General features: G+C 52.6%; 1 protein-coding gene across 1 annotated transcript in view; it reads left to right on the top strand.

Moving 5' to 3' along the window:
- RPN1 (ribophorin I) overlaps positions 1-7,908 on the top strand; it is a 27,125-nt gene extending 19,217 nt beyond the window's left edge. Inside the window, exons 6-10 of the mRNA XM_011950717.1 lie at positions 750-849; positions 1,570-1,708; positions 1,927-2,046; positions 5,181-5,426; positions 7,285-7,908. Coding sequence (XP_011806107.1) covers positions 750-849; positions 1,570-1,708; positions 1,927-2,046; positions 5,181-5,426; positions 7,285-7,467 — 788 coding nt within the window. The 3' untranslated portion in view covers positions 7,468-7,908. The remainder of the gene's footprint in view (positions 1-749; positions 850-1,569; positions 1,709-1,926; positions 2,047-5,180; positions 5,427-7,284) is intronic.
- The last annotated feature ends 17,751 nt before the right edge of the window (positions 7,909-25,659 follow it).

A 25,659-nucleotide genomic window follows, 5' to 3' on the forward strand; every position in this document is an offset into this window, starting at 1 on the left:
GGATGGTCTCGATCTCCTGACCTCGTGATCCGCCCGTCTCGGCCTCCCAAAGTGCTGGGATTACAGGCTTGAGCCACCGCGCCCGGCCTTGTTGATCATTTTTAATGTGACCTTTCCAAAGGAAAGGGTGGCTTTTGTACCTTCCCAGATCTCTGCTATTTTAGTGTGGTATACTGCAAAAACATGTGACTTGATTTCTGAGCTTTCCCCCGCGTGGTTTTTGAGTTCCATTGTCCCTGTCATGCTCAATTTTGATTGTGTTGAGCAGTTTCTCCTCATTGTAGGGCACTGTCCCAGAAGGGGAGTTCTGCTCTCAGGGACTAGACTGCTGCAGACTAGTGACCTTCTGCAGGCCTGTTTCACTCACCATTAGGCAGGGCACGAGTGCTCCGAGTTTCAGCCACTCCTCACATTGGCCTTCTGTGCTCTCTAGGGAATCCCGGTTGTGTGTTTTGGGGTTCTGTTCTCAAGCACACCAGTTGCCCTGTTGCTTCTCTCTGCTTTCTCCTTTACAGACACTGATAACGTGAAGGTCTTGTGGCTGTTGGTGTTTTGACCCCCATCCCTGTCTCTGTGTTGTGTGGTTCAGTAGACATACTTTGTTGCCTGGTTTTGTTGCAAACATGGTCTGTGGGTTTTTGGTTTTGCTGTCTAGTTGCTTTGTCTTTATGTGAGCCCCTGTACTTCTTTCTCTCCTGCGCATTTGATCTGTTTTCCACATCATAGCTTATGCTTGCTTGATCCTTCAGGTGACCAGTATGCACTGAAGATGAGGTTTGTAGACCATGTGTTTGATGAACAAGTGATAGATTCTCTGACTGTGAAGATCATCCTGCCTGAAGGAGCCAAGTGAGTGTGACTGTTCCTTTCCTTTGCACCTGATTTTTCTGGTTGTACCCTTGTGGTACTCTAATGGGAGCCTATGTTCTAGGGGTACAGTCTTTGTGTCACTTTGCTCTAGATTTACTTTATCAGGGAACATCTACTTGGCCTCTCTTGAGTGACATGTCCACTCTGACTGACAGAATGAGAGACCCCTTGATTTTCTTCCTGTGGAGAACGTTCCATAGGGGAAGGATAGTTCCTCACGCAAATCCAGGCTGTGCTGTTTACCAGGAGAAGGGACAGTGGGCCTGGGCAGACAAAAGCAGGACATGTCCCCTGCCGCGTAAGAAACTCTTATTCATGTGAAGAGAAAGAACATTCAGAACAGCCCGTGAGGCATCTGTTCAAGCCCCCGAGCGACTCACTGGGTCGGATGTACAGGAGAGCTATGTCAACTTTGTGACTCCAAGGAGTGGGGCCAGTACCTGTGAGAACTTGGGAGTGGAAGATTCAGAGGGACAGTTGTTGTCCCAGCAGACAAGGGCTTTAAAACAGAGGGCTTTCTGGCACTTGCTCCCCTGTCTCAAGAGAGTGGATGTTCTCCATAGCTGGGAAGGGAGCAGAGTGGAGGAGTGTAAACTTAGTGACCTTGAAAGGCCCCTTAGCCTTGGAATTCTCTGATTCTAAACCTGGTTTATCGGTGTAGTTGGTTGGAGGCTATGTTTTATTCCCATCTTCTTCCAGGAACATTGAAATTGATAGTCCCTATGAAATCAGCCGTGCGCCAGATGAGCTGCACTACACCTATCTGGACACATTCGGCCGCCCTGTGATTGTTGCCTACAAGAAAAATCTGGTAGAACAGCACATTCAGGACATTGTGGTGAGTGGCTCCACTGTTTGCCTTCCATGTCATCTTCCCCAGACAGTGGGCTCTGGGGCCAAGAACTCACCCCCCGTCCCTCCTTGGGCTGGAGTCATTTGAGCTCACAGCATCTTCTGGTCTTAGGGTGGGGCAGCAGGTCAAGTGGGCCAGTCTGGGTGAATCTAGGCTCCCGTGTCCCTGCAGCTCCGATGAAGCTGTCCTCTTGCTTCTCCCAGGTCCACTACACGTTCAACAAGGTGCTCATGCTGCAGGAGCCCCTGCTGGTGGTGGCGGCCTTCTACATCCTGTTCTTCACCGTCATCATCTATGTTCGGCTGGACTTCTCCATCACTAAGGTACCCTCTCAGCTTTCTTCCTGCTTGTCATTTGTGTCGTTGGTAATATTTCACCAGCTTGAGCACTGATCCTCACAGTGAGCCCAGGTCAGGATGCCATGAGCAAAAGACTGCCTGTGCTCATCCTTGCCGGAAGGGTATTTTGTTTTTGTTGCTTGTGGTCACCAGCACAGGAGGTTAAGTCCCTGCTTCTGTCTTGTTTTGGCTCTGGAGACAGAGTAACTTGGATGCTCAGGTGAGGTAGGAAAAACGAAAAGATTGGTGCTTGTTATTCAGCTGTTTTGCTTCTTGTTATTCAGTGGAACTTGGGAGGTGGAACTCCCCTCTTAGTCCCCTCACCAGTATCCCCTCTCCTTTCCCCTGTGGTGGTTCCTTGTTGGGAGCAGAAACCACTAACCTGGCCCCATCAACACCCTTCTCCCCACCCCCACTCTCTGCTCCCTGACAGACAGACTCTGTGACTCCTTGGTCCTCCCAAGGCTGCACTACCGTTATCCTCAGGTCATCCTCTTGGTCTTCTCTTCCTTCTTTCCTCCATTTCTCATTCTCTCATTGTTCCTTAGGGCTCTTGGCGCCATGCTCCAGGATAGGCACTAGTACCAGGCACTTACTGTAGTCAGGTGGGTGAGGCCTGGGGGAGGAGATGAGCATAGCTGGTGCTTGAGGACTGTGGGAATGTGATGACAGGCACAGGGTGTGCTTTTTTTTTTTGAGATGGAGTCTCGCTCTGTCTCTAGGCTGGAGTGCAGTGGCGCTATCTCCGCTCACTGCAACCTCTGCCTCCCAGGTTCGAGCGATTCTTCTGCCTCAGCCTCCTGAGTAGCTGGGACTACAGGTGTGCATCAAGGGTGTGCTTTGAGTGGGGCAACCTGGGAGGCCCCAAGGCTACCCTGAGGAGGTGACAGGCAAAGAACGTGGGGAAGGGCATTCAGCTGGAGGGGCTGATGTTTGTGAGACAGCAGGGAGGGGTTTTGGTGGGACCTGTGAGCAAAGATGTTGATCCAGCTGAATGTGTGGGTCCATTTATATGCAGATGTTTTTCTTTTCTTTTTTTTTTTTTGTTTTTTGAGACGGAGTCTTGCTCTGTTGCCCAGGCTGGAGTGCAGTGGTGTGCTCTCGGCTTGCTGCAACTTCCGCCTCCTGGGTTCAAGCAATTCTCCTGCCTCAGCCTCCTGAGTAGCTGGGACTACAGGTATGTGCCTCCACACCCGGCTAATATTTTGTATTTTTAGTAGAGACAGGGTTTGACCGTGTTAGCCAGGATGGTCTCAATCTCGTGACCTTGTGATCCGTCCGTCTTGGCCTCCCAAAGTGCTGGGATTACAGGTGTGAGCCACTGTGACTGGCCAGATTTTTTTCAATCAAATGCAGATAGGAAATACGATACCCAATACAGTGTTTGAGGGATCTGAAACCAAATATTTGGAGGGTTGACTTTCTGTATGCTTGGGTTTTGTAGGGCTAACTACAGGACTTGAGTATGTGCAGATAGTTGGAGAGTGGGGGACCTGGAGGAATAACTCTGTGTGTGTGTATGCATGTGTACATGTGTACATGTATGCGTGTGGGTGTGTGTGTAATTATTTTTGCTGAATCATTGGAGGTTAAGTTGTGGACATTGTGTCCCTTTACCCTGGAATAGTTGAGCATGTGTGTAGCCTGAGAGCAAGGGTATTCTCTTACATAATCACAATACAATGATCAAATTCAGGAAATGTAATGTTACTAAAAATCTGGTAGAACAGCATGTTCAGAACTTTGTGGTGAGCGGCTCTACTGTTCTGCCTTCTGTGCCTTCTTCCTCAAAGAATGGGTAGTGTAATTAATTAATTAGTTAATTAATACTATTAACTGGCCAGTTAATTAGTACTGTTGACCAACATGGAGTCCATAATTTTGCTAACTGTCCCCTGATCAGTCATAGCTCACTGTAGCCTGAAACTTCTGGATTCAAGCCATCCTCCCACCTCATCCTCCCAAGTAGTTTGGGAGCATGCCATCATGCCCAGCAGAGTCTCACTCTGTTACCAAGGCTGGAGTGCAGTGGCATGATCAGGGCTCACTGCAGCCTCGACCTCCTGGGCTACAGTGATCCTCCCATCTCAGCTCCCTGAGTAGCTGGGACTACAAGCATGCGCCACCATGCCTGGCTAATTTTTTGTATTTTTATTAGAGATGGGGTTTCGCCATGTTGGCTAGGCTGGTCTCGAACTCCCGGACTGAAGCAGTCTGCTTGCCTTGGCCTCCCAAAATGTTGGGATTACAGGTGTGAGCCACTGCACCTGGCCAACAGTTTTTTTTTTGTAGAGATGGAGTCTCATAATGTTGCCCAGGCTGGTCTTGAACCCCTGACCTCAAGTGATCCTCCTGCCTCAGCTGCCCAAAGTGTGGGGATTATAGGTGTGACCCACCATTCCTGGTCCTTTCTTTGTGTTTAATAACCTGACATTTGTAGTGTAGAGACCACTTAGTTTTATAGAATGTCCCTTAATTTTGGTTTATCTAATGTTTCCTGCTGATTAAATGGGCAAGACTGCTGTAATGTATATGCAGGGCACACTGACATTATCATCCTTGTTCACGTCTATCTGTCTGCCTTACTGGACTGTGAAGTGAAATGTCTGCTTCATCTTTTTCTTTTCTTTTTTTTGAGATGGAGTTCTCTCTGTCGCCCAGGCTGGAGTGCAGTGGCACAATCTTGGCTCACTACAACCTCCACCTCCCGGGTTCAGGTGATCCTCCTGCCTCAGCCTCCTGAGTAGCTGAGATTACAGGCGCCCACCACCATGCCCGGCTAATTTTTTTTTTTTTTGTAGAGATAGGGTTTCACCATATTGGTCAGGCTGGTCTTGAACTCCTCACCTCGTGATCTGCCCGCCTTGGCCTCCCAAAGTGCTGGGATTACAGGCATAAGCCACCAGGCCCGGCAGGTCGGCTTCATCTTTATGGCCCTAGTTTTGCCCATTGCTGAACCTGGTTCAGATTAGGTGTCAGTAGGGGTTTGACTCTGACTTTCCAAGAACGTGGCATTTCTTTTTTTGGATGGCTGGTGGTGGCAGATGTTCTTTGGGAGATAAGATCAGAGTGGACCCAAGCCTGGATGTTGTCACACATGGTGCCTCTCCTTCCTTCAGGATCCGGCCGCAGAAGCCAGGATGAAGGTAGCCTGCATCACAGAGCAGGTCTTGACCCTGGTCAACAAGAGAATAGGCCTTTACCGTCACTTTGACGAGACCGTCAATAGGTACAAGCAATCCCGGGACATATCCACCCTCAACAGTGGCAAGAAGAGCTTGGAGACCGAACACAAGGCCTTGACCAGTGAGATTGCACTGCTGCAGTCCAGGCTGAAGACAGAGGGCTCTGATCTGTGCGACAGAGTAAGTGTCGGTAATCACTGAGTCGCTTGGCTTGGGGCTCTCCGTGCCTCACTGCTCTGTCTAGGGCAGACACTGGGCAGCTCTCTTGCTTACCTGCATGCTTGTGGGATGAGACTGCATCTGGCCATAGCTTTTCATGTGGTGCCAATCCTTGTGGAGGAACAAGGGATTTTGGGGTCCTGGTTATGAGCTGGGTGTGGAGGAAGCTCTGCCAGCCTCCTCAGCGCTGTGTGCCCTTATGGCCAGTGTAGCTGCATCCTCTCCTGGAGGCCAGACTGTTGTAGGTCCCAGGCTGCTTATGTCGTGGTAAAATTAACCTAGACTTTAGAATCAATAGGTTTGAATCCAGGCTCTGATTCAGAGTTCGTAAACCTGGCCAAGTCACCTAACTTCTGTGCCTCAGTTTCCTCATCTGTAAAATGAGAATGCTGTTAGCCCCTCATAGGGGTTGTGAGTGTGAAATGAGTTAATGCATGCAAAATATTCAGAACCCTGCCTGATACAAGCTATGTAAAGGAGTTATCTGTAAATGAGGATAGTAACCTTTTCGCAGAGGTGCCCCTCAGAGTCACTGACTCCCCTGTCCACTTCCTGGCATTCCCTCTCCTCACCCTGTGTGAATTTCCTCATAGCGCCTACCACTTTTTTTGCTCTATCGCCCAGGCTGGAGTGCAGTGGCACGATCTCGGCTCACTGCAAGCTCCGCCTCCTGGGTTCATGCCATTCTCCTGCCTTAGCCTCCCCAGCAGCTGGGACTACAGGTGCCTGCCACCACACCTGGCTAATTTTTTTGTATTTTTAGTAGAGATGGGGTTTCACCATGTTAGCCAGGATGGTCTCGGTCTCCTGACCTCGTGATCTGCCCGCCTTGGCCTCCCAAAGTGCTGGTATTACAGGCGTGAGCCACCACACCCGGCCTCACTTTTTTTGGTTGTTGTTTTTGAGACAGGGTTTCACTCTGTTGCCCATGCTGGAGTGTAGTGGCGCAATCTCATCTCACTGCAATCCCCACCTCCAGGCTCAAGCAATCCTTCTACCTCAGCCTCCCAAAGTACCTGGGATCACAGGTGTACACCACCATGCCCGGCTAATTTTTTGTATTTTTTGTAGAGATGAGGTTTTGCTATGTTGCGCAGGCTGGTCTTGAACTCCTGAGCTCAAGTGTTCTGCCTGCCGTGGCCTTCAAAGTGCTGGAATTACAGATGTGAGCCACCATGCCTGGCCCACACCTACCACTTTCTGAAACAATTTATTCTTCTACTTAAGTGTTAATTATATGTCAGCATCTAAGGGCAAGATCCCTTATCTGTTCTTAGTGCTGTTTTCTGGAACCTAGAATTGTGCCTCGCGCCATGGCTCACTAATTTGTTGAATGTTGAATGAATGTGACTATACCAGTCCTCAGTGTGACATACAGTAGGTGACAATGGCTGTCACCCCCCCTTCCCTGGCCATTGATCTTTTGACTAATTGAATCCCTGGACCTAATTTGGCAAGCTGCAGGGAGAGAAGTGATGTTCATAGAGGAGCTGCTATGTGCCAGGGCGCATGCCAGGTGCTGCCAAGTACTTTCACACTCAGTCCTCAGAGTCCTGGAACGTAGATGAGGCCCAGGGATGGTGCAGGGCTTGTGTACAAGGGCGTAAGAACAGGGCTTGTGGGTGGTGAAGTTGGCATTTGAAGCCAGGCCTATCTTCCTCCATAGCCAGCCCTGCTGCCCTGGGACACTGTGCTGTTGGCTGCATTTGTGGCTGATCCCTGTGGAGCTCTGGGGTCTATAAGCCTGGGAGATGGTGGGGCCTGCTGAGTGGGGTGGGAGGATCGCTCACAAGTCCTGCCCTGCTCTTACCTTGGCCAGGTGAGCGAAATGCAGAAGCTGGATGCACAGGTCAAGGAGCTGGTGCTGAAGTCGGCGGTGGAGGCTGAGCGCCTGGTGGCTGGCAAGCTCAAGAAAGACACATACATTGAGAATGAGAAGCTCATCTCAGGAAAGCGCCAGGAGCTGGTCACCAAGATCGACCACATCCTGGATGCCCTGTAGCCCCTGCCCGCATCCTCGGGGGGCCCAGGGTGCCTGCACTTTGCAGTGGCAGGCGGCATGGGTGGTAGTGGGAGGTTGTGCATGGAGGCCAGTGAAGGCTGACATCTGTAAAAGGCCTTCAAGGAAGAGAAACCAGGCCCTGCCTCAGGCAGTGTGAGAAGCTTGCTGTTTGTCCTTAAATCTTTACTTTTTTTTTTTAAAAAAAGAAAACTTAAAAAAAACTCCCATTAAAAACAAAACATCTTTGTGTTTTGAACGAAGGAATTTTCAATATTTGATTGGTATTCTGTTCTGAAGCTAGGATATTTTTTCAGCCTATAAAGCCCCCTGTTTTATGCCCTTCTAATTCCTGATGTTTGGGTATTTTGTGAGTGCATGTGTGTTTTTTTTTTTTAAAGCGTGTGTGAACAAATGGAAATAAAGCAGGGACTATGAACGTTTGTTTTTGGTCTGTGGAAGATCTCTCATAATTCTTAATTTTGGGAATAGTGCTTTTATCAAGTGCTTTTTATTCATCAAATAATGGATTTGCTTCTCAGCAGGTTTGTAAGGCAAGTATTTACATTTTACTTATTAGAACACTGAGGTATTCTAGTACCAGAGTGTTGAAAGAGGTGAAGTGGCTTAGGTCACAGAATGGAGTAGTGGAGTGAGGCCTCCGTTTTTGTAGTTTTTGCATCCTTTCTGTGAGTCATGTTTTACTCAGCATCAAGGCAACAGTGATGAGCAAAGCAGAGATGGTTCCTCTCAAGGGGCAAGGGATTGAAAGGTCAGGTGGAGAATCGACAGTGCCAGTGAGTGCCAGGCTTTCTGCCCCTCTTTCCTCTCTGCAGGGGTTCACTCCCTGTCTCCACTTAATGAATTCCTGCTCAGCCTCAAGCAACATCTTAAGGTTACCGTGTCAGAAAGCTGTCCACGGCCTGCCACACTCAGTCGAGTCCTGTGGTACCCTCTTGTTTTCCTTTGTACCTCTTCTCCACCTCATATACCACAGTTGGAATGTGTGTGATGACTGAACTAGCTTCAGTAGGGCAGGGGTTTTATCTGATATGCTCATCTTTATGTTAACAGCTAGGTGTTCAGACCAATCTATGACATGTAGTTGGGTTACTGAATGTTTGCATGAGTGGCTTACAGCCTAAATATTGGCAGGTGGGTTGAGGGATTACTGGGGAAGTCTGTAGAAGACCAGTTGTGAGGAACTGATTACTGAATTCTGTTTCAGACATGGCAAAATGGAGGTGCTTGGGACATCCAAGTGGCAATGTCCCTGGGCAGGTGGATACTCAGGCCTGGAACTCTAAGGTCTGGTGTGGCAGTGGTAAATGTGGGGCTGCTGGGCCTAGACAAGGTTATGGAAAAGGTGAGAAAGAGGCTGTGGCAGGGGCAGTGCCTAGGAAGGGTGTAGAGTAAGAGATCCAGAACTGAACATTAGGACGACAAAGTAATAGTGGCCACTTGGGTTGACAAAGACCAGGACTCTCCTCACCTGGGACGAGAAAGACCAGGACTATGTAGTGTTGTGAAGCCAAGTGGAAAAATGTTTCCAGGAGTGAACCATCAGCAAATGCTGAAGAGATCGAGCAGTGCCTTTTGGCCATAGGAGTGGATCACTGAAGCCTTTTACCCATTGGTGACTTGAGAACTGTGTTGGTGTGGGGATGGGAATTGGACCGGTGAGGCTTTCTTTGAATCCTGACAATGCATTTCGCAAACAGGCTGGGAATGGGATGAGTGAGGGCCTACAGGAGGATGTGCAGCTTGAATGTTCTACTCTAAGGTGGGAGACACCAAGTGTGTTGAATGCCATTGGGAAGGATCCAGTTGAAAATAAGAAGCTGAACATAGGGATTAAGAGATTGTGCAGTGGGAAAATGGGGGATCCAAGGACAGTGGAAGAATGGGAGGAGCAAGAAGGAAGAACCTCTAGAATGGGGCTCTGCAGTAGGATCCCTGGGTGGAAATCCTAGGCCTGCCGTTCTCTGTGACCTTAGGCAAGCTTTTCCGTGCAAAATGAAGCAGGGCTGTTACCAGCTTCCTAGGATGGCTGTATGGGTCACGTGCGGTCATAATGCAAGGTGGCCTATAGGAAATGCTTGTTAAACAGTGACGGTCTCACCGAGCTCTGGCCTGAAAGCCGGGGGCGGAGGGTTGGTTCTGCCCTGGGGGTTGGAAGCCGTGGAGGCCACGTTTAACCCGTGTTCACAGTGGTGTGCCCAGGTCGTTTATGTTCACAGTGGTGTGCTCATGGACCTGGCCGCACGCACGCCCGGCCTCGGGAGCCCCTGCGGGAGGGTGCATACCCTGACCTGCCCGAGAGGCGTCCGCCGCAGCCCCTGCTTCCCTAGGGAACCCCCGGGCGGCTGCGCCTCACGGAGGGGCCCTGCTTTACCGCGGCTGCATACCACCTCGGGCCATTTAGCCAGCTGCTTCACCAGCTCTCTTCATCCTCTTACTCTCCCTGAAACCTTTCTCTCCGTTTTTTGGAGCAGTCAGAAAGCTTGGCCGAAACCAGGAGAACTCGCTGGGCCCGCGTGCAGGTTGATGGGCGCCCTCTGCTGGGCCGGCGGGCCTCTCGCAGGCCTGAGGAGCCAGCTGCTCCTGTGCCCTGGTGTCCCTTCGTAACACTGCGGCACGTCACCAGGGGTCGCCAGGGAGTATGGGCGAGCACGCAAGCGCAGACGGCGGGCTCGGGCTAGAAAAGTCGCGCATGCGTGGGGCTGCTCCTAATTTAAAGGCAGCGCGGCTCCAACATAACCAAAGCCAATTCTCCGGCTGTGGCGCCACCGACGGGTGTGGGCTCGTAAACGGCCGCCTCTGCCTGGACTAAGACTGGGTCTGGGGTCGGCGGGCTCAGGACCACTGGGCTGCTGAGGGGCTTAGCCATGGGGATCTGGGCTCTCAGCTGCCCTGGAAGGCTGCAGGGCTAGCTGGGTTGGCCAAGGCCAGTGGCTCCCCCAGCATCCTGTGCTGGGTGCATTCCTGGGCCCAGTGGGGCATCTAGCGCCGCCCTCCCCACCTATGGCCTCACATCTGTTGCTTGCTGGGACAGAGCGCCCTAGGCCACACGCAGCCCTGTGCTTCCCTGATCCTCGGTTTCCCCAGTTGTAAACAGGGCCTCAGTTTCCCCCTTGTAAATCTCAGAGAGGAGTTGAAGTGGGCCCCTAGGTGTAAAGCCAGGTTCAGGCGGGGCATCCCTTGGCTCAAGGTGACATGCCCCAGACACCTGACACCTCTCACTTAGTCTCAGACCCAGCGTACCTTCTCTGTTGCCCTCATGTGGCCGTATAGCAGTGACCCACCCACTCCCACTCCCATTCAGATTCCCCAGGCCACAGTGCCTTTGTCTAGCATTGGCCAAGATGCCTGACCCTAGTGGCCTGGCCCTGGCAGCCTCCATGGCTGCAGCTTTGGGATGTCCCTGTAGCCATAGGTGGCTGCATGGCAGGCCCCCAGCCTTGAACCTGAACCCTGGCTCAGGGAGGGGAAAACATGGCTGAAGAAGGGCTGGGTGTCACTTTCTCTCTTCCATTTGTCTTGGAGGCTGTCATGGGAGAAAACCCCAAAGGACCCAGCGCGCCCTCACAGTTTCACCACAAGTATCCTGACCGGGCATCTGGTGCCGAGCTGATAGTGCAGGCCCCGGCCGCAGCCCCGCCGGAAGCCCATGCTGCCAGCGGTTGGGGGCCGCAGGCTCAGACAGGAAATGCCCCCAAGTGTACCCCAGGGCCCTCTGCAAAGGCCTGATGCTTTGGATGAGGCCTGGCGCCATTTTGAAGCCGGGCCTGACCCTGGGACCCTGGCCTGGTTCTGGGGCTGGTGATCTGAGATCTGGGGACTGCTTTGTCACCTGCCTGGACAGATATGGGAGATGACAGGGAGGGAAGAGAGAACCTTCAAACTTGGCTAGCCCTGAAGCGAAAGCTGAATGATGCAGCCTGTCCCCTACCATGGCCAAGCCCTTCATGGTGCCCCCAGCCCAGCTCTTTATGGTCTCAGCTTCCATCAGGCCCTTGGTTCCATATGTGGTGTGACAGGCCCAGGACTAAATGCAGGGGACACAAAAGGGAGCAGACAGCAGAAGTGCTGGGCATCAGGAAAGGCAGGCCGGAGGGGAGGGTCATCAGGAGGGGCCATCACCACATCTGAAGGGTTTGCCTGTGGGGGATGGTGGGGAGGGAGGAGCCCAGACTCCTTTTTTGACTTCCACTCAGGAGATAGAATCCGGAAAGACTTAAGACGAGTGTCTCAGTCTGTTAGGGCTGCTGTAACAAAATACCATATTCTGGGTAGCTATAAATGGAAATTTGCTTCTTACAATTCTGGAGGCTGGGAAGTCCAAGATCAAGGCGCCGGCAGATTTGGCGTTGAGAGGTCCTGCTGCTTGGTTCAAAGACGGCACCTTCTTGTGTCCTCACATGGTGGCAGAGATGAGGGAACTCTGGGAGGTATCTTATAAGGGCACTAATGTCCATTCATGAAGGCTCTACCCTCATGGCCTAATCACTTCACAAAGGTGCCACCCTCTAATGCTTCACATTGGGGGTTAGGTTTCAACATAAGAATTCTAGGGAGATGCAGACATTCAGTCTGTAGCAGTGGGAAGGACAGGAGCCTGTTCAAATGCTGATGGGAAGGAAGGAGGTAACAGGGACATAAAGGCAGAAGATCCAGGAGAGAAGGGGCCAGTGAATAGGTCCCAGTAGAGCAGGATTGGGTGGGATTGAGGGCTTAAGGGAGAGATCTCATGGGAGAGCCCTGGGAGATCGTGCCTTTGTTAGCACTGAGGAGGAGATCAGCAAAGACCTGTTCAAGCTTCGCCTCCTGGGCGGCCTTCCCTATTCCCCAGGTGGGCTGAGATGTCCCTACCTCACACTACGGGACACCGCTCTCTGAAGTAGAATGGACTGTTTGCCTCGCTAGACTGGGTGCTATATTTCAGCAGAGTTTAAACAGAGGCAGTGCATCAATTCATTCAACAAATATCTTCAACTGAGTGCAGTGGACTTGATAAATGTCCTCCAAACACTTTGGGAGGCTGAGTTGGGAGGATCATTTGAACCCAGGAGGTTGAGGCTGCAGTGAGCTATGATTACACCACTGCACTCCAGCCTGGGTGATAGAGTGAGACCCTGTCTTGGAAACAAAAACAATTTTTGTATTTTTTGTAAAGACACGGTTTTGCCATGTTTCTCAGGCTGGTCTCGAACTCCTAGGCTCAAGTGATCCTCCTGCTTTTGCCTCCTGAAGTGCTGAGATTACAGGCATGAGCCACCGTGCCTGGTCTATTTGCCATTTTTAAATAATGGATGAGGTTGGTCATTTTTCCTTGTGAATTTGCCCTTTTATGTGCGGTTTATGTATTGTTGAGGTTTTTGACCTTTTCAAAGGTGAGTAGGAAAGCTAGTAACAGAAAAATGGGTGCTCTGTGATTTCTTTTTCTTTTTTTTTTTCTTTTTTTTCTGAGACAGAGTCTCGCTCAGCCACCCAGGCTGGAGTGCAGCGGCATGATCTCGGCTCAGTGCAACCACTGTCTCCCGGATTCAAGGAATTCTCTCATCTCAGCCTCCCAAGTAGCTGGGATTACAGGCACCTGCCATCATGCCTGGCTAATTTTTGTATTTTTAGTAGAGACGGGGTTTTACCATGTTGGCCAGGCTGGTCTTGAACTCCTGACCTCAGGTGATCCACCCACCTTGGCCTCCCAAAGTGCTGGGATTGCAGGCATGAGCCACCGCACCCGGCCTCATTGTGATTTCTAAAAGTCAGCAGCAACTCAGAGGGCAGACAGGAGTGTTCTGGAAAGGGTCCTGCCCTGGAAGGGACAGGAACTGGAAGACCAGAGGGAGGGCTGCATCGTATTTTTACAAATAAATGCAATTTGAATGGCTAAAAACCAGCCACCCATACAAACACCCACCAAAGAAAAATCCACTTTGTAGTGGGCACTGTTTTGGGCACCAGCAATATAATAGTGATCAATGCTATGAAGGAAATAAAATGAGTGATGTGATAAATGGATGTAGTCTGGAGGGTCAGGAGGCCATCCCTTGGAGGAGACTCCTCAGCTGAGATCCAGGACAGCTGAGAGCTAGGCAGGGTGGTGTAGCAGGGTGTGGGCTGGCGGCCATAAATCCTGCAGCCTCTTTTCTCCTGGCCTCTTCCTCACCCTATCTGGGCCTCTGGTGGCTGCAGGACCTCTTGCCTCCAAATCAGGTCTCGTGCATACCTGCCCTCTAGAGCGCTCCAGCTTCTCAGCTTCCAGCTTCCTCTTCCCTAGACCTGGGTCCTGGTACCTGCAATGGCCCCAGCACTCACGCCCCCTAGACGTTGCATCAAGGAGCAGTCATACCCATGCCAGGCTCCCGATGGGTGTCTGACCCACTCAAGGCTCTGGGCTTTCTGTTTCTCTTCTCTGAGCCTCACATTGCTCACCTGGAGAGTGGGGACCATAACGATATCAGGACTGGAAGGAGCTCAGAGCTATGCTGCCCGGGAAAGCCCCTGGTGCAGCACCGGCTCAAGGAGCAGGAGTCTATTCCTTTGACAGTTACCAGGGAGACAAGTATAACGCTTTGATTTGAACTGAGCGTAGCTGTTTACAAAGTGCTTTCTTTATAAATGTCCCTTTATTCATTGGTTCAGACTGCAGATCGAGGTCTCAGCACACATTGGGTTGGAGCCCTAGGTGTGGAGGGAGAAGCCAGCCCTCGCCGAGACAGACAGACCTGGGACAGGTCCCTCTCTGCAGCCAGCACCTGTGTGAGCTTGGGCAAGTCCCTGACCTCTCTGGCCCTCAAGTCTTACTGCACAATGACAGATGTCCGAGGGCCTTCTAGCATTGATGAGTTGGGATTCTGGGGCCAGTTAGTGCAGACGGAGTCCCAGAAGCAGCCTCAGTGGAGTGGGGGAGGAGGCACAGGTTTTTGTTTTTATTTTATTTTTCCAAATTCCTGTTTCTCCACAGTGCTGGGATGAGGCAGGTGTGAGGTTCCCATGGCAGGTCTCCTGGTTGCCTTGTCAGCGAATACTGGGGGTGCTGTGATGCAATGTGGATCCTTCCTGACCCCTGTGACCTGTGCTAGCATGGTAGGCCTTTCTCTCTGTCTCCCTCTCATGTTTACCCTCATGGGGATGTGCAGAAGGCACATGGGCATGCACATGCAGCCCTTCCAGTGCTCAGGTGTGCACATGCCACTCTCACACCTGTGACTGTCACCGAGGCTCACAGACATGCACACACGAGTGAACACACGCAGGTGCACACCCGGTGCTAGGCAGATTCACACATGCCAGATATGTGCACTCGCCATGTCCCTGGCCCTGGGGATACAGTAGGGAGTGGACAGAGTCCCCGCCACAGGGACCTTGTGCAGCCCACGGACATGCCTGCAGAGTGGAAATGGTAAGGAGCCCACTCACACTCTGCCAGGTACTGCTCTGGCCACCACTCTTGTCACTGAGGGAACTTGCACAGCATGTGAGCGTGGCGTGCCAGTCTCAGAGCCTGTGTTCTCACCCTCTGTCCTTTCCCACAGACTCTCCCCTTCATGCACATGTGCACAGACTCTCAGAGGCACGCAGAGGCACACAGGCTGCTCTGGGGCACACGTGTGTGCAGAAACACTTTGCATGGTGTGCTCACACAGTGAGTGCACCCTGCCATTGTGTGCTACCATGCGCCTGTCTCTGGAGAGCACCTGTCTCTTTTCTTTAAAAAAATTTTAAATATAGGCCAGGTGCGGTGGCTCATGCCTGTAATCCCAGCACTTTGGGAGGCCAAGGCGGGTGGATCACGAGGTCAGGGGATCGAAACCATCCTGGCTAACATGGTGAAACACCCTCTCTACTAAAAATACAAAAATTAGCTGGGTGTGGTGGCCTGCGCCCATAGTCCCAGCTACTCGGGAGGCTGAGACAGGAGAATTGCTTGAACCTGGGAGGCAGAGGTTGCAGTGAACTGAGATTGTGCCGCTGTACTCCAGCCTGGGTGACACAGCAAGACTCTGTCTCGAAAAAAAAGAGAAAAAAAATTATATACATATTTTTAAAATTGTAGAAATGGGGTCTTGCTATGTTGTCCAGGCTGGTCTTGAACTCCTGGGCTCAAGCGATCTGCCCACCTCAGCCTCTCAAAGTGCTGGAATTACACCCATGAGCCATCACGCTGGCCACCTGTCACATTCCTAAGTCTCAGCCCCAGGTCCTGTCACTCTCCCCTCTAACCCTTGGGGCCTGGCTTGAAGCCCTGAGGCCTGCCCACTTTCCTGACCACTTCTCTCCATCAGGATGGTGCCCTGGGCCTAGAGCTTGTGCATGGCACAAAGGCCTGGAGGAGAGGGGGTGGGGTCCAGACACACAGGGAGTATGTGTTGGATGGACATGGATGAAGGCACAGCCTCCCATCACCAACACCCACAGCTCTACCCGAGAGCCCAGGGTTTCCCTCTCCACCAGCAGAGAGGTGTGGTCTGCAGCCGGGCCACTGGGCCAGGTACTGGGAGCCCTGGGGGAGCAGGACCAGAGGATGGAGTGGGGGGGATTTGTCAGAGATGGAGGCTGACCTGAGGAGGGGACACTTCTGAACCTGACAGTACTAGAGAGGGGTGATTTGGGGAGGGAGGCTTGGGCTGGGGGAATCCATACACACTCAGGGTGAGGGGAAGGAGAGGCGTTAGCTCCAGGAAGGTGTTATTTTGGGCTATGGCCCGTGTGTGTGTGTCCGTGCATCTCTGTGTGTGCATGTGTGTGTCTGTGTATATATATGTGTGTGTCCTTGTGCATGTTCATGTGGCTGTGCATGTGCACGTGTGTGCGCGTATGTGTGTGGGTTGTGTGTGGTGGGAGGCAGCCTGGGGCTGTCAGAAGAGGGCAGGAGGTGGGATCAGACCTAGCTGGACCTGGACCCTGCTTGTGCCAGCTGGGTGACTTTGAGGCAAGTCACTTAAGTTCTTTCTGCCTGTTTCCCCATTCAAAAAATGGACCAAATATTACCTGTGTTGTGAGGATGACAAATATGTATGTAAAATCCGGGCACACACGATGTGCTTAGGACACAGCAGTTGTGATTTATTTGTGTGTTGTGTTTGTGGGGTGGGGGGAGGATTTGGAACCTTTTAAGGACTTGGGAATTTCAGGTCTTGACAGAGCCAGTCTGGAAGGCCCATCTGGTGTGGCTGCTCTGAGGGACTGGGGACACTGTCCCCATGTTTAGAGACCATAGTCAGACATCCATGGGCCAGGCACAGAGGCAACACAGCAGTCCTGCCTGCAGGGCCCCCAGCAGATAGACAGAGGCACAGATAACACAGTGACTGTCCTAGGGTCCACAGCTAGGTGTGGGGGGCCTGAGGGTTAGAACTGGCTGGGCCCTGTGTGGGGCATTTGATTTTAGTCCATTCTATTTTTATCTTTTTCATCAGATCAGGGCACTCTGCTCTCTAGGCTCACTGCTTCTTCCTGCTTCCCAGTCCCAACTTCCCTCCCCTTTCCCACTGCCAGCGCATCTTGTGTAAGACGCATGGGGACAGGTATGTGTACACCCTCGGGAACATGTGTGGGTTTTCATGTACTTGTGTCCATGTGGATCAAGAGCACACACTTATGCTGGTGTCTTAGTCTGTTCAGGTTGTGATAACAAATAACAGCAACTGGGGGACTTAGAACAACACACATTCCTTTCTCACAGTTCAGGAGGGTGGCAACTCCAGGATGAGGGTGGCAGCAGGGGCGAGCTCTGCAGAGGGCTGTCTTCCGGGATGCAGCGTGCTGATGTCCTCACTGTGTCCTCGCAGGCAGAAGTTGGCACACCAAGCGAGGGCTCTGCTCTCAGGGTCTGGAGCCCAATTATGAGCACTCCTCCTTTATGGCCTAGTCGCCCCCAAAAGGCCCCACATCCTGATACGATCACTGTGGAATTAGGACATCAACAGGTACATTTTAGGGGGATAACAGCATTCAGACCATGGCACCAGTTTCAGCTGTCATCTAAGTCAGCACTCATATATCAAGGCTAACCCATGACCCTAGTTCTACGTGGGGGCTGCCCTCTACCTCACAGCAGAGATAGACACCCACACCACCATCTTCCCCGTGTCTCACCACCTGCACCCCAATTATGGACACCCATGCCTCTCTTCCCTGCGTCTCTCAGCACTCTCCAGTGAGTGACACACACACCTTCATCTTTCTTCCTTGCTTCATGTTGCAGTGGAGAGGCTGGGAGTTGGGAGGAGGTGCTGCTGGGGTGTGGGGAGTGAGATCTGTGCCGCAGTGGGGTGGGATTCAGGAGAAAACCAGGCAGTGCCTCACCAGTTCACTTGCTTGTAACACAGAAACCTCTTCAATGGAAATGGAACCCTGTCTAGGATGCCAGGCTGTCTGCTGACTGTTCTCTCTCTAGCTAAAACTGGATCACTTTATTTGATGTACATTGTATTTGATTGATTTTTTTCTTTTTTAAGAGATGAAGCCTTACTATGTTGCCCAGGCTGGTCTCAAACTCCTGGGCTCGAGTGGTCCTCCTGCCTCAGCCTCCCAAAGTGCTGGGATTACAGGTGTGAGCCACTGCACTGGCCATAAATTGTATTTGATTTTTACGGCTACCTGTATTTAGCCATGTGAAAGTGATTTTCCACTTATGTCAGAGATACAAAGTTTCATTTAAGGATAAATTATAAAAAAGAATATAGGTCTGGGTGGTGGCTCATGCTTTTAATTCCTGTACTCCGCTTGAGTATGGAACCAAGACTAGTCCAGGCAACATACTGAACCCCATTTCTTAAAAAAAAAAAAAAAAAGAATGGTTTGAGCGGAGTGGAGCTGGGTTAGCTGGAAGCTCCACCTCGCAGATGCCGGGAGCTGGTGGCCTGGGTTGGGTTGCTGGATTTGATGCTGACTGGCTGTGTGACTGTGGAAAGGTGCTCAGCTGCTCCGAGCCTTCATTTTCCATTCATAAAACGGGGTCATATTAATTTCTAACAAGAGTGTGGTTGTTGGTGTGATCTTCAGATAAGCTGACAGTGGTCAGGTGGTGCCCATGATCAGCACTGCAGAGGCCTGGCATTAGGATGTGAATATGAACATGGGTGATAGGTGCGTCCTGCACACACTACAAGGTGGACTTGAACGCTGGCAAAACACTGATCAGCTCAGGTTTCAGAGGGGAAATGGTCCCTTTTGCCTCATGCCACACTCTGCTGGCTCCAGTGGAACCCAGTGGCTGTTAAGGGGCTGTCTGGGGTCAGTCGAAATGGGTGGCTTTAGAGTCAGATGGGTCTCTGAGCCTCAGGGTCTCATCTATAGAATGAGATAACCCCTTTGGGAGGCTGAGGCAGGTGGATCATGAGGTTAGGAGTTCGAGACCAGCCTGACCAACATGGTGGAACCCTGTCTCTACTAAAAATACAAAAATTAGCCGGGCACGGTGGTGCGTGCCTGTAATTCCAGCTACTCAGGAGGCTGAGGCAGGAGAATCGCTTGAACCTGGGAGGTGGGGAGCTGCAGTTAGCCGAGATCGCGCTACTGCACTCCAGCCTGGGCAACAAAGCAAGACTCCGTCTCAAAAAAAAAAAAAAAAAAAAAAAAAAGGGATAACCCTACGCTGGCGGTAGGGGAGGTGGTCATGGGACCACACCTGCAGAGCACACAGCCGGTGCTCCATAAATGCTGGAGTCACACCCCATGTCCCATGTGCCAGCTACCTAGCAGCAAGTCTGGTCTCCTCCTCCAGTTCTCCCGTGGACGTGATCCATGGCCCTGAACAAAGTCACCGCTCCAGGGACAGCCTTGGTTTCTCCTTGGTAAAGTGGGGCTCTGGGCTCTGGCTAGAGCGCGGCTGTCCCGCCCCACGCCTGCGAGGCCGGCGGGGATCGGAGCCTGTGGCCGCCAGAGGGCGCCCCCGCCTAGGCCACGCGCGCAACCCGGCGGGCAGAGGGGCCGGTCCCCAGCGCTGTGGCAGCCTGGGCGCCCGCCCGCCTCTCCCAGACTGTGTGTCACCCTGCGTGCCTCAGTTTCCTCAGCTGTGGCGTGAGATTCTCCCCGGGATCGCCTCGCAGGGCGGCTGAGAGGCTCGATGAACGCCAGCGGTTGTTGCGGCGTTGCTGTTCCAAGCCTGGGGTGACCGGAACCCACGTCCTCACGCCCTGGCTCCTCCCGGCTGCCCCGCGCACCGGCAACTTCCCGTTCAGGAAACTGAGCCTCGGGAAGGGCAGTGAAAGGTCCTGCGGCTGCGAGGAGCCCAGCGGGGCCTGGCGCCTGATGACCGGCTCCGGAACGGTCTGTCACCCTGCATATCTCGGCCTCTGCAGCGGCCAAAGCCGCCCGCTGACCTGGAGCACCTGCAGGCCCTGGGCAGAGGACCCGGGGCTGTTCCCGCAGCTGTGGCCTGGGAGCTCTGGGCTTCTAGTGGTGGCTCCGGGTCCGGTCCTTTGGGGTCCCAGGGACATTTCCAGGCCGAGTTTCCTGCTCAGAGGCCACCCTTTGGTACCAGAACGATCCAGCGCGGCCTGCGATTCAGGGCCAGAGGAGATAGCAGATACTGAGTGGCTGTCTGGCCCCAGCTTTGCAGAGCCTTTGCTTAGCGGGGAGAATGGATGCCCGTTGGAGAGCCATGGCTCTTCCCAGCCTGTGTGGCAGCGGTGGGTGGGGCGGCCCCTCTCCTGGGCTGACTCTGCGCCAGGCAGTGAGGATCGGTGCCAACTCCTCACAGCCTGTGGGCAGTTCATTAGCTGTGGTTCTCAGGTGCTTCTCATACACTCTCTCAGTAGGGCACAAGTTCCATGCTCCCATTTGTTTATTTAGAGATGTGGTTTGGCTATGTTGCTCAGGGTGGCCTCAAACTCCTGGGCTTGAGCCTTCCTCCTGCCTCAGCCTCCTGAGTAGCTGAGACTACAGGCAGGGGCCATTACGCCCTACTACACATCCCCGATTTAACAGGTGAGCGAACGGGGCATGGATAGGGCAAATTCAAGGCTTCACGCCAAGTAAGTGGCAGAACCTGGACTTGAACCCTGGTCCTCACCCCTCCCTACCATCAGGGAGATAGCCTTCCTGGAGCCACAGCCAGATCCCACTGTCCCTGGCATTGTTCTGTGTCCATGCCTGTGCTACACTCCCCACCCTAACCCCTGTCTCACTCCGATTCTCCCCTCCTTCAAGGCTTAACACCTCCACAAATGCCACAAAACATTCCCCAGTGATCCCCACAGCTACTGATGTTCTGGGTCTTCAAAGTGTTCCTTCTTGTCTGCCTGGAAAAACTCCTGTTCATTCTCTAAAGCCCACCTCCAGTGTTACCCCCGGGAAAGCTTAAGTGCTACTTTCCTTCTTCTCATAGGCATGGTTACCGCCTTGCTGGGCTCTCTGTGCACTGGGGTTACAATGTTGTGATGGTATCACCACATCTGTTTATATCTAGATTCATTAAAAAATGTTTCTGTGTTTTAAAAATTGTAAAAGTGGTGTGGGCCTATAGTCTCAGCTGCTTGGGAGCTGAGGAGGGAGGATCGCTCTAGCTCAGGAGTCTGAGGCAAGCCTGGGCGACATAGCAAGACCCTGTTTGTAACAACAAAAAGAGATTTTAAACATTGTAAAAGGCCAGGCATGCTGGCTCATGCCTGTAATCCCAGCACTTTGGGAAGCTGAGGTGGGCAGATCGCTCAAGTTCAGGAGTTCGAGACCGGCCTGCCCAACATGATGAAACCCCATCTCTACTAAAAATGCAAAATTTAGCTGGGCATGGAGTTGAGTACTTGTAGTCCCAGCTACTCAGGGGGCTGAAGTGGGAGGATTACTTGAACCTCCCACTAGGAGGTTGAGGTTGCAGTGAGCTGAGATCACACCACTACACTCCAGCCTGGGTGACAGAGTGAGATCTTATCTCAGAAAACAAAACAAAACAAAACAAAAAACAAAAAAAAACCCAACCAAATTGTAAGAGTTAACACATACTCATAGTAAGGATCCAGACAGATCAGAAGGGTATACAGAGGCAAGCAGAATCTCCCGCTTCCTACCAGCTTCCCTTCCAGAGAAACACGGTGTTAGCAATTTCTTGTGAATTCCTCTGGAAAGTCTCCATTCATGTATGGGATGTCATACTATCTCTTTGCTTTAATTATCCTTCTCTGTCCACTGCTCCATGCCTAGTTCCCTGAGGACTGGCTAGGATCTGACTTAGGTAGGTGCTCGGAAGCAGTCCTGGGCTGGGCTGGAAAAGATGATCAGAAAACTTTGCATGGGATAGTTTTATTCCCTCCTGACACCAACTGACTAATAGCTTGGGATCTGGTGAACCTCCTTGCTCCTAATTGGAGGCTGCATCTCCTAGCTGGCAGATGTATTTTCTTTTCCTTATAGAATATTATTATTATTATCATTCCTAAAAGGTGAATTCATTTTCAACATTTAAAACCCAAGAGATATTACTTAAAAAAATATAATTTTCCCGTCTGGCACAGTGGTTCATGCTTATAATCCCAGAACTTTCAGAGGCCGAGGTGGGAGGATCGCTTGAGCCCAGGAGTTCAAGACTAGCCTGGCCAACAGAGGGAGACCTCATCTCTACAAAAAATTTTAATAATTAGCCAGGTGTGTGGTGTGTGCCTGTAGTTCCAGCTATTCATGAGGCCAAGGCCAAGGTGCGATCGCTTGAGCCCAGGAGGTCGAGGTTACAGTGAGCTGATTGTACCACTGCACTCTAGCCTGGGCAACAGAGCAAAACCACTTAAAAAAAAAAAAAAAGTACAATCGAATTTTCCAGATCTCTTGAAAAGGTTCAGAGGGTTCACCTGAGCACTCAAGTCTGTGCAGCCTCACGTGCATCCACCCTCACTCCTGGTCCCCAAGCCCCGGGGCCCCTAAGCCTATGTACCCTGTCCTTGACAACCTAATGAGGAAGATGGACTTGCATGAAAATAGTCCATGACATTTGTGACTGCAGCAGCTGAGTGCCCCAGCAGAGGTGGGAGAATGATTGAGACGGACCCCAGGCCGGGGACCCTGCAGAAGCGTGAACCCCAGTGCTGTCCTGCGTGACACATACTCCTCCCGATCTGTGGGGTTCACACTGTGGATCCTGACTGTTCTGTTCACTACAGAGAGGAGCAGGGGCGGGAAGTGGGTGGGCCTGTTTCAGGGTGGCCCCTGCTCATCTCCAGGCATAGGGCTATGAAGGAATGTTGGCTCAGAGTGGCCAGAGCTTCCAAAGCAAAGCAGGAAATACAACCTGAAAGAATGGACTTAAAGAAAATAAAAACCTGGTAACCCATGCAGCAAGCTCAGTATGCTAGTGGCCCTCCGTTTGTGTCTCTGATTTGCTGGTACCTTCATTGCTTTAGAGAGAAGTTTCCCCCACCTAAGAAATAGGAAGTTCCTAATGACAGAGCCCAGGACAGCCCTTTCAATGGCTGCATTTTGCTTTATAGAAAATCCAGCTTCTGGTTGTCCCATGAGGAGAGGGAGCTTCATCGGCTTGAGCCTGTCGACCATGTGTGGTCCTGAATGTGATGACCACAGAGCAACCCCCAGCCTCCTCCTGCAGTCCTACTGTGCTCTGCCAAGTCCAGTCCTGGAGTCCCTGCCTGGTTGCAGAAACACAGGGACACTCCGCAGCACTGAGAGAGGTGCCCGCCAAGGAGAAACACATGTCTCCCTCCAGGGCAGCCACCCTGGGGGCTGGCAGGACCAGGGACTGGAGTGCAGGGTCCTGGGCTGGGAGGTTTGGAGTCAGCCCCGGCTTTGGGGAGCTTCCAGGCTGTGGGGGCTCAGCAGGCAACAGCTCCCTCCCACCCTCCTGCACAGCCAGGGCCTTTTTGGGCATCAGACTGGCCCATGATACCAGCCTGGCCTCACACCTTGGCCTCTTCCTGCCCCAGGTACCCAGAGCCCGGCCGGTGCAGGTGGGGCAGCCAGGCTGAGGCCGCAGGGCAGGGCAGGGCTGTGCTGTCCTCTTGCCTGTCTCTGGGTGAGGCCTCCTCTGTCCTTCCTTTCCCGGTGCCCACCCCGCCCTGCTCCTCTGTGGGGGTGCAGCATGGGGAGGTTGTTGACAATTTGTGCATTAATCTCTCTGCCGGGGGCCTCCTGGTCAGGTGGTGCTTATCAGGGCCCTGCTCCTGTCAGATGGGCCTTCCGGAGCCCGTGGGTGAGGGGGGGTGGCAGAAGCCCCTGCTGCAGGGCTTGGAGGCTGCCTCACCATCCCTGGGTCTTCACATCCCCTTGCGCCCCCGCGGGCAGCCTGCTTTACCACATCAGGATACAGAACATTGCATGAATTCCGGTCTCAATGGAATTATTTCAGAATTCTGGTCAACCGCAAGCTCAGGGTATTTCACAAACTATCTATCACTGCTGTGCGGTGGGCAGAGTCTGGGTAGGGGGCAAGTAACGGATGCAGGGAGGCCCCGTCCACTGCCTGTGGGGGTGGCGTGTCCCCCCCAGTGGCACCCCTGCCTCTGCAGACAGATGGCGTGTCCCCTGCCCCCCATCAGCAGGGGAGCTCAGGCCCGGGGTGGGGGCTCAGGAGAGGCAGTGGGAGGCCAGGCTCTGGCTTTGAGGGTGCCTTCGAGAGAGCACCTAGGTTTGGGGCCCACTCCTACCAGCGTGGGGCCTTGGCAGGTGCTTGGAGTCTCAGTTGCCTCAGCTGTAAAATGGGATCATGATGCCCAGCCCCCATTTAGCAAACGTTCAGAGATCAGCAAGATCTGCATGCCCTTGCTGATTCTCTCAGCACTTCAGGATTGCTACAGGGCAGCATCTATGAAGTGCCTGGCTAAAAGTGGGTGCTCCATGACTGGGAGCTGTACCGTAATGAGAGCAATACTATGAATCATTCTCCTGATAACACATCCCCACCCCTCTCTACTTGGGATCATGCATAGAACTTGGGGGAAAGAAAGGCCCTATCTCCAGGGTGGCAGACATCTGCACACTGCCCGTCCTCCACTGTGGCAAACGTGGCAACATCTCCGAGGAGCTCCTTCCTTCAAGCATGGATGGTGCCTCAGAATCCTCCTCATCACATTACTGACCCCTCAGAGTAGGCGCCAGAGGAAGTCGCTTAGTTATTCTGGCCCCAACTCGTGAGAGTGGTCTGAATTGGCAGGGCAAGGGGTCCCCCTCTGCTTCCTAAACTTTACTGGAAGCTCCAGGTCCTTCCTCCAGAACCTGGCACCAGCCAGCTTTCCCAGAGGCAGGGATTGGAGGGCCAATCTCGTCTCTCCCTCTGCAGGCCTCCTGCTGACCACGAGTGATTAGGCCCCGCACTGGGAGGAAGGAGATCGGGGCACACAGGCTGGCACAGGCTCCACTTCCCACAAGGGTCTAGGCCTCCAGGCTGTCTGTTCAGCAAGACACTCTCAGGCAGCATGGCCAAAGTGGGGCTGGAGCACCCGGGGGGCTCTGCTGGCCCAAGCCAAGCTCAGACTGCCCAGCCAGTGGTGATGGGCTCTAGGGCCTGAGTCTGGGATAGCAGCCCTGTCCCTCTTGGGCAGAGGGTAGGGGAGGACAAGGCCCTCACCCAAACATTTTTCAAGCCCACTTTGGGATCCCCAGCTGGCTGAGGGTATCAACAAGGGTAGGGGAGGGAACTTTTGAAATCAGGAGTCCTGAGAAACCCAGGACTCCTGTCCTTGTGGTAAGACTGTGAGGGATACAGAGCTTGCGGGAGTTCCCCAGGGCCACTTAAATCCTTCTCCACCCCAGTGATGGCTTTTTCTTGTCCCTTTAATGAGATGCTCCCTCTGCCCCCATGGCCATTTTGCAAGCTTTCCGGGGGTCCTCCGCACCTGTGGGCTGAGATCCGGGGCTGTGTGAATTCTTCCATAGATAGGACCAGAGTGCACAGCCATTCAGCCTGCGGTACCTGGGCTTCATCTGTTATTTTGGAGATTGCGTATATTGGTTGTTTTTCTGCCTCATTCTTTTCTTTGCTTTTAAACTTTTGGCCAGGCAGGGTAGCTCACATCCACAGTCCCAGCACTTTGGGAGGCTGAGGCATGGACAGATCACTTGAGCTCAAGAGTTTGAGACCGGCCTGGGCAGCATGGCGAAACCCTGTCTATACAAAAATCAACCAGGCGTGGTGACTTGTGCCTGCAATCCCAGCTACTTGGGAGGCTGAGGCAGGAGAATCGCTTGAACCTGGGAATTGGAAGTTGTAGCGAGCCAAGATTGCACCGTTGCACTCCAGCCTGG

Source organism: Colobus angolensis, unplaced genomic scaffold (assembly GCF_000951035.1).
Source record: "Colobus angolensis palliatus isolate OR3802 unplaced genomic scaffold, Cang.pa_1.0 Scaffold31, whole genome shotgun sequence".
Taxonomy (NCBI): domain Eukaryota; kingdom Metazoa; phylum Chordata; class Mammalia; order Primates; family Cercopithecidae; genus Colobus; species Colobus angolensis.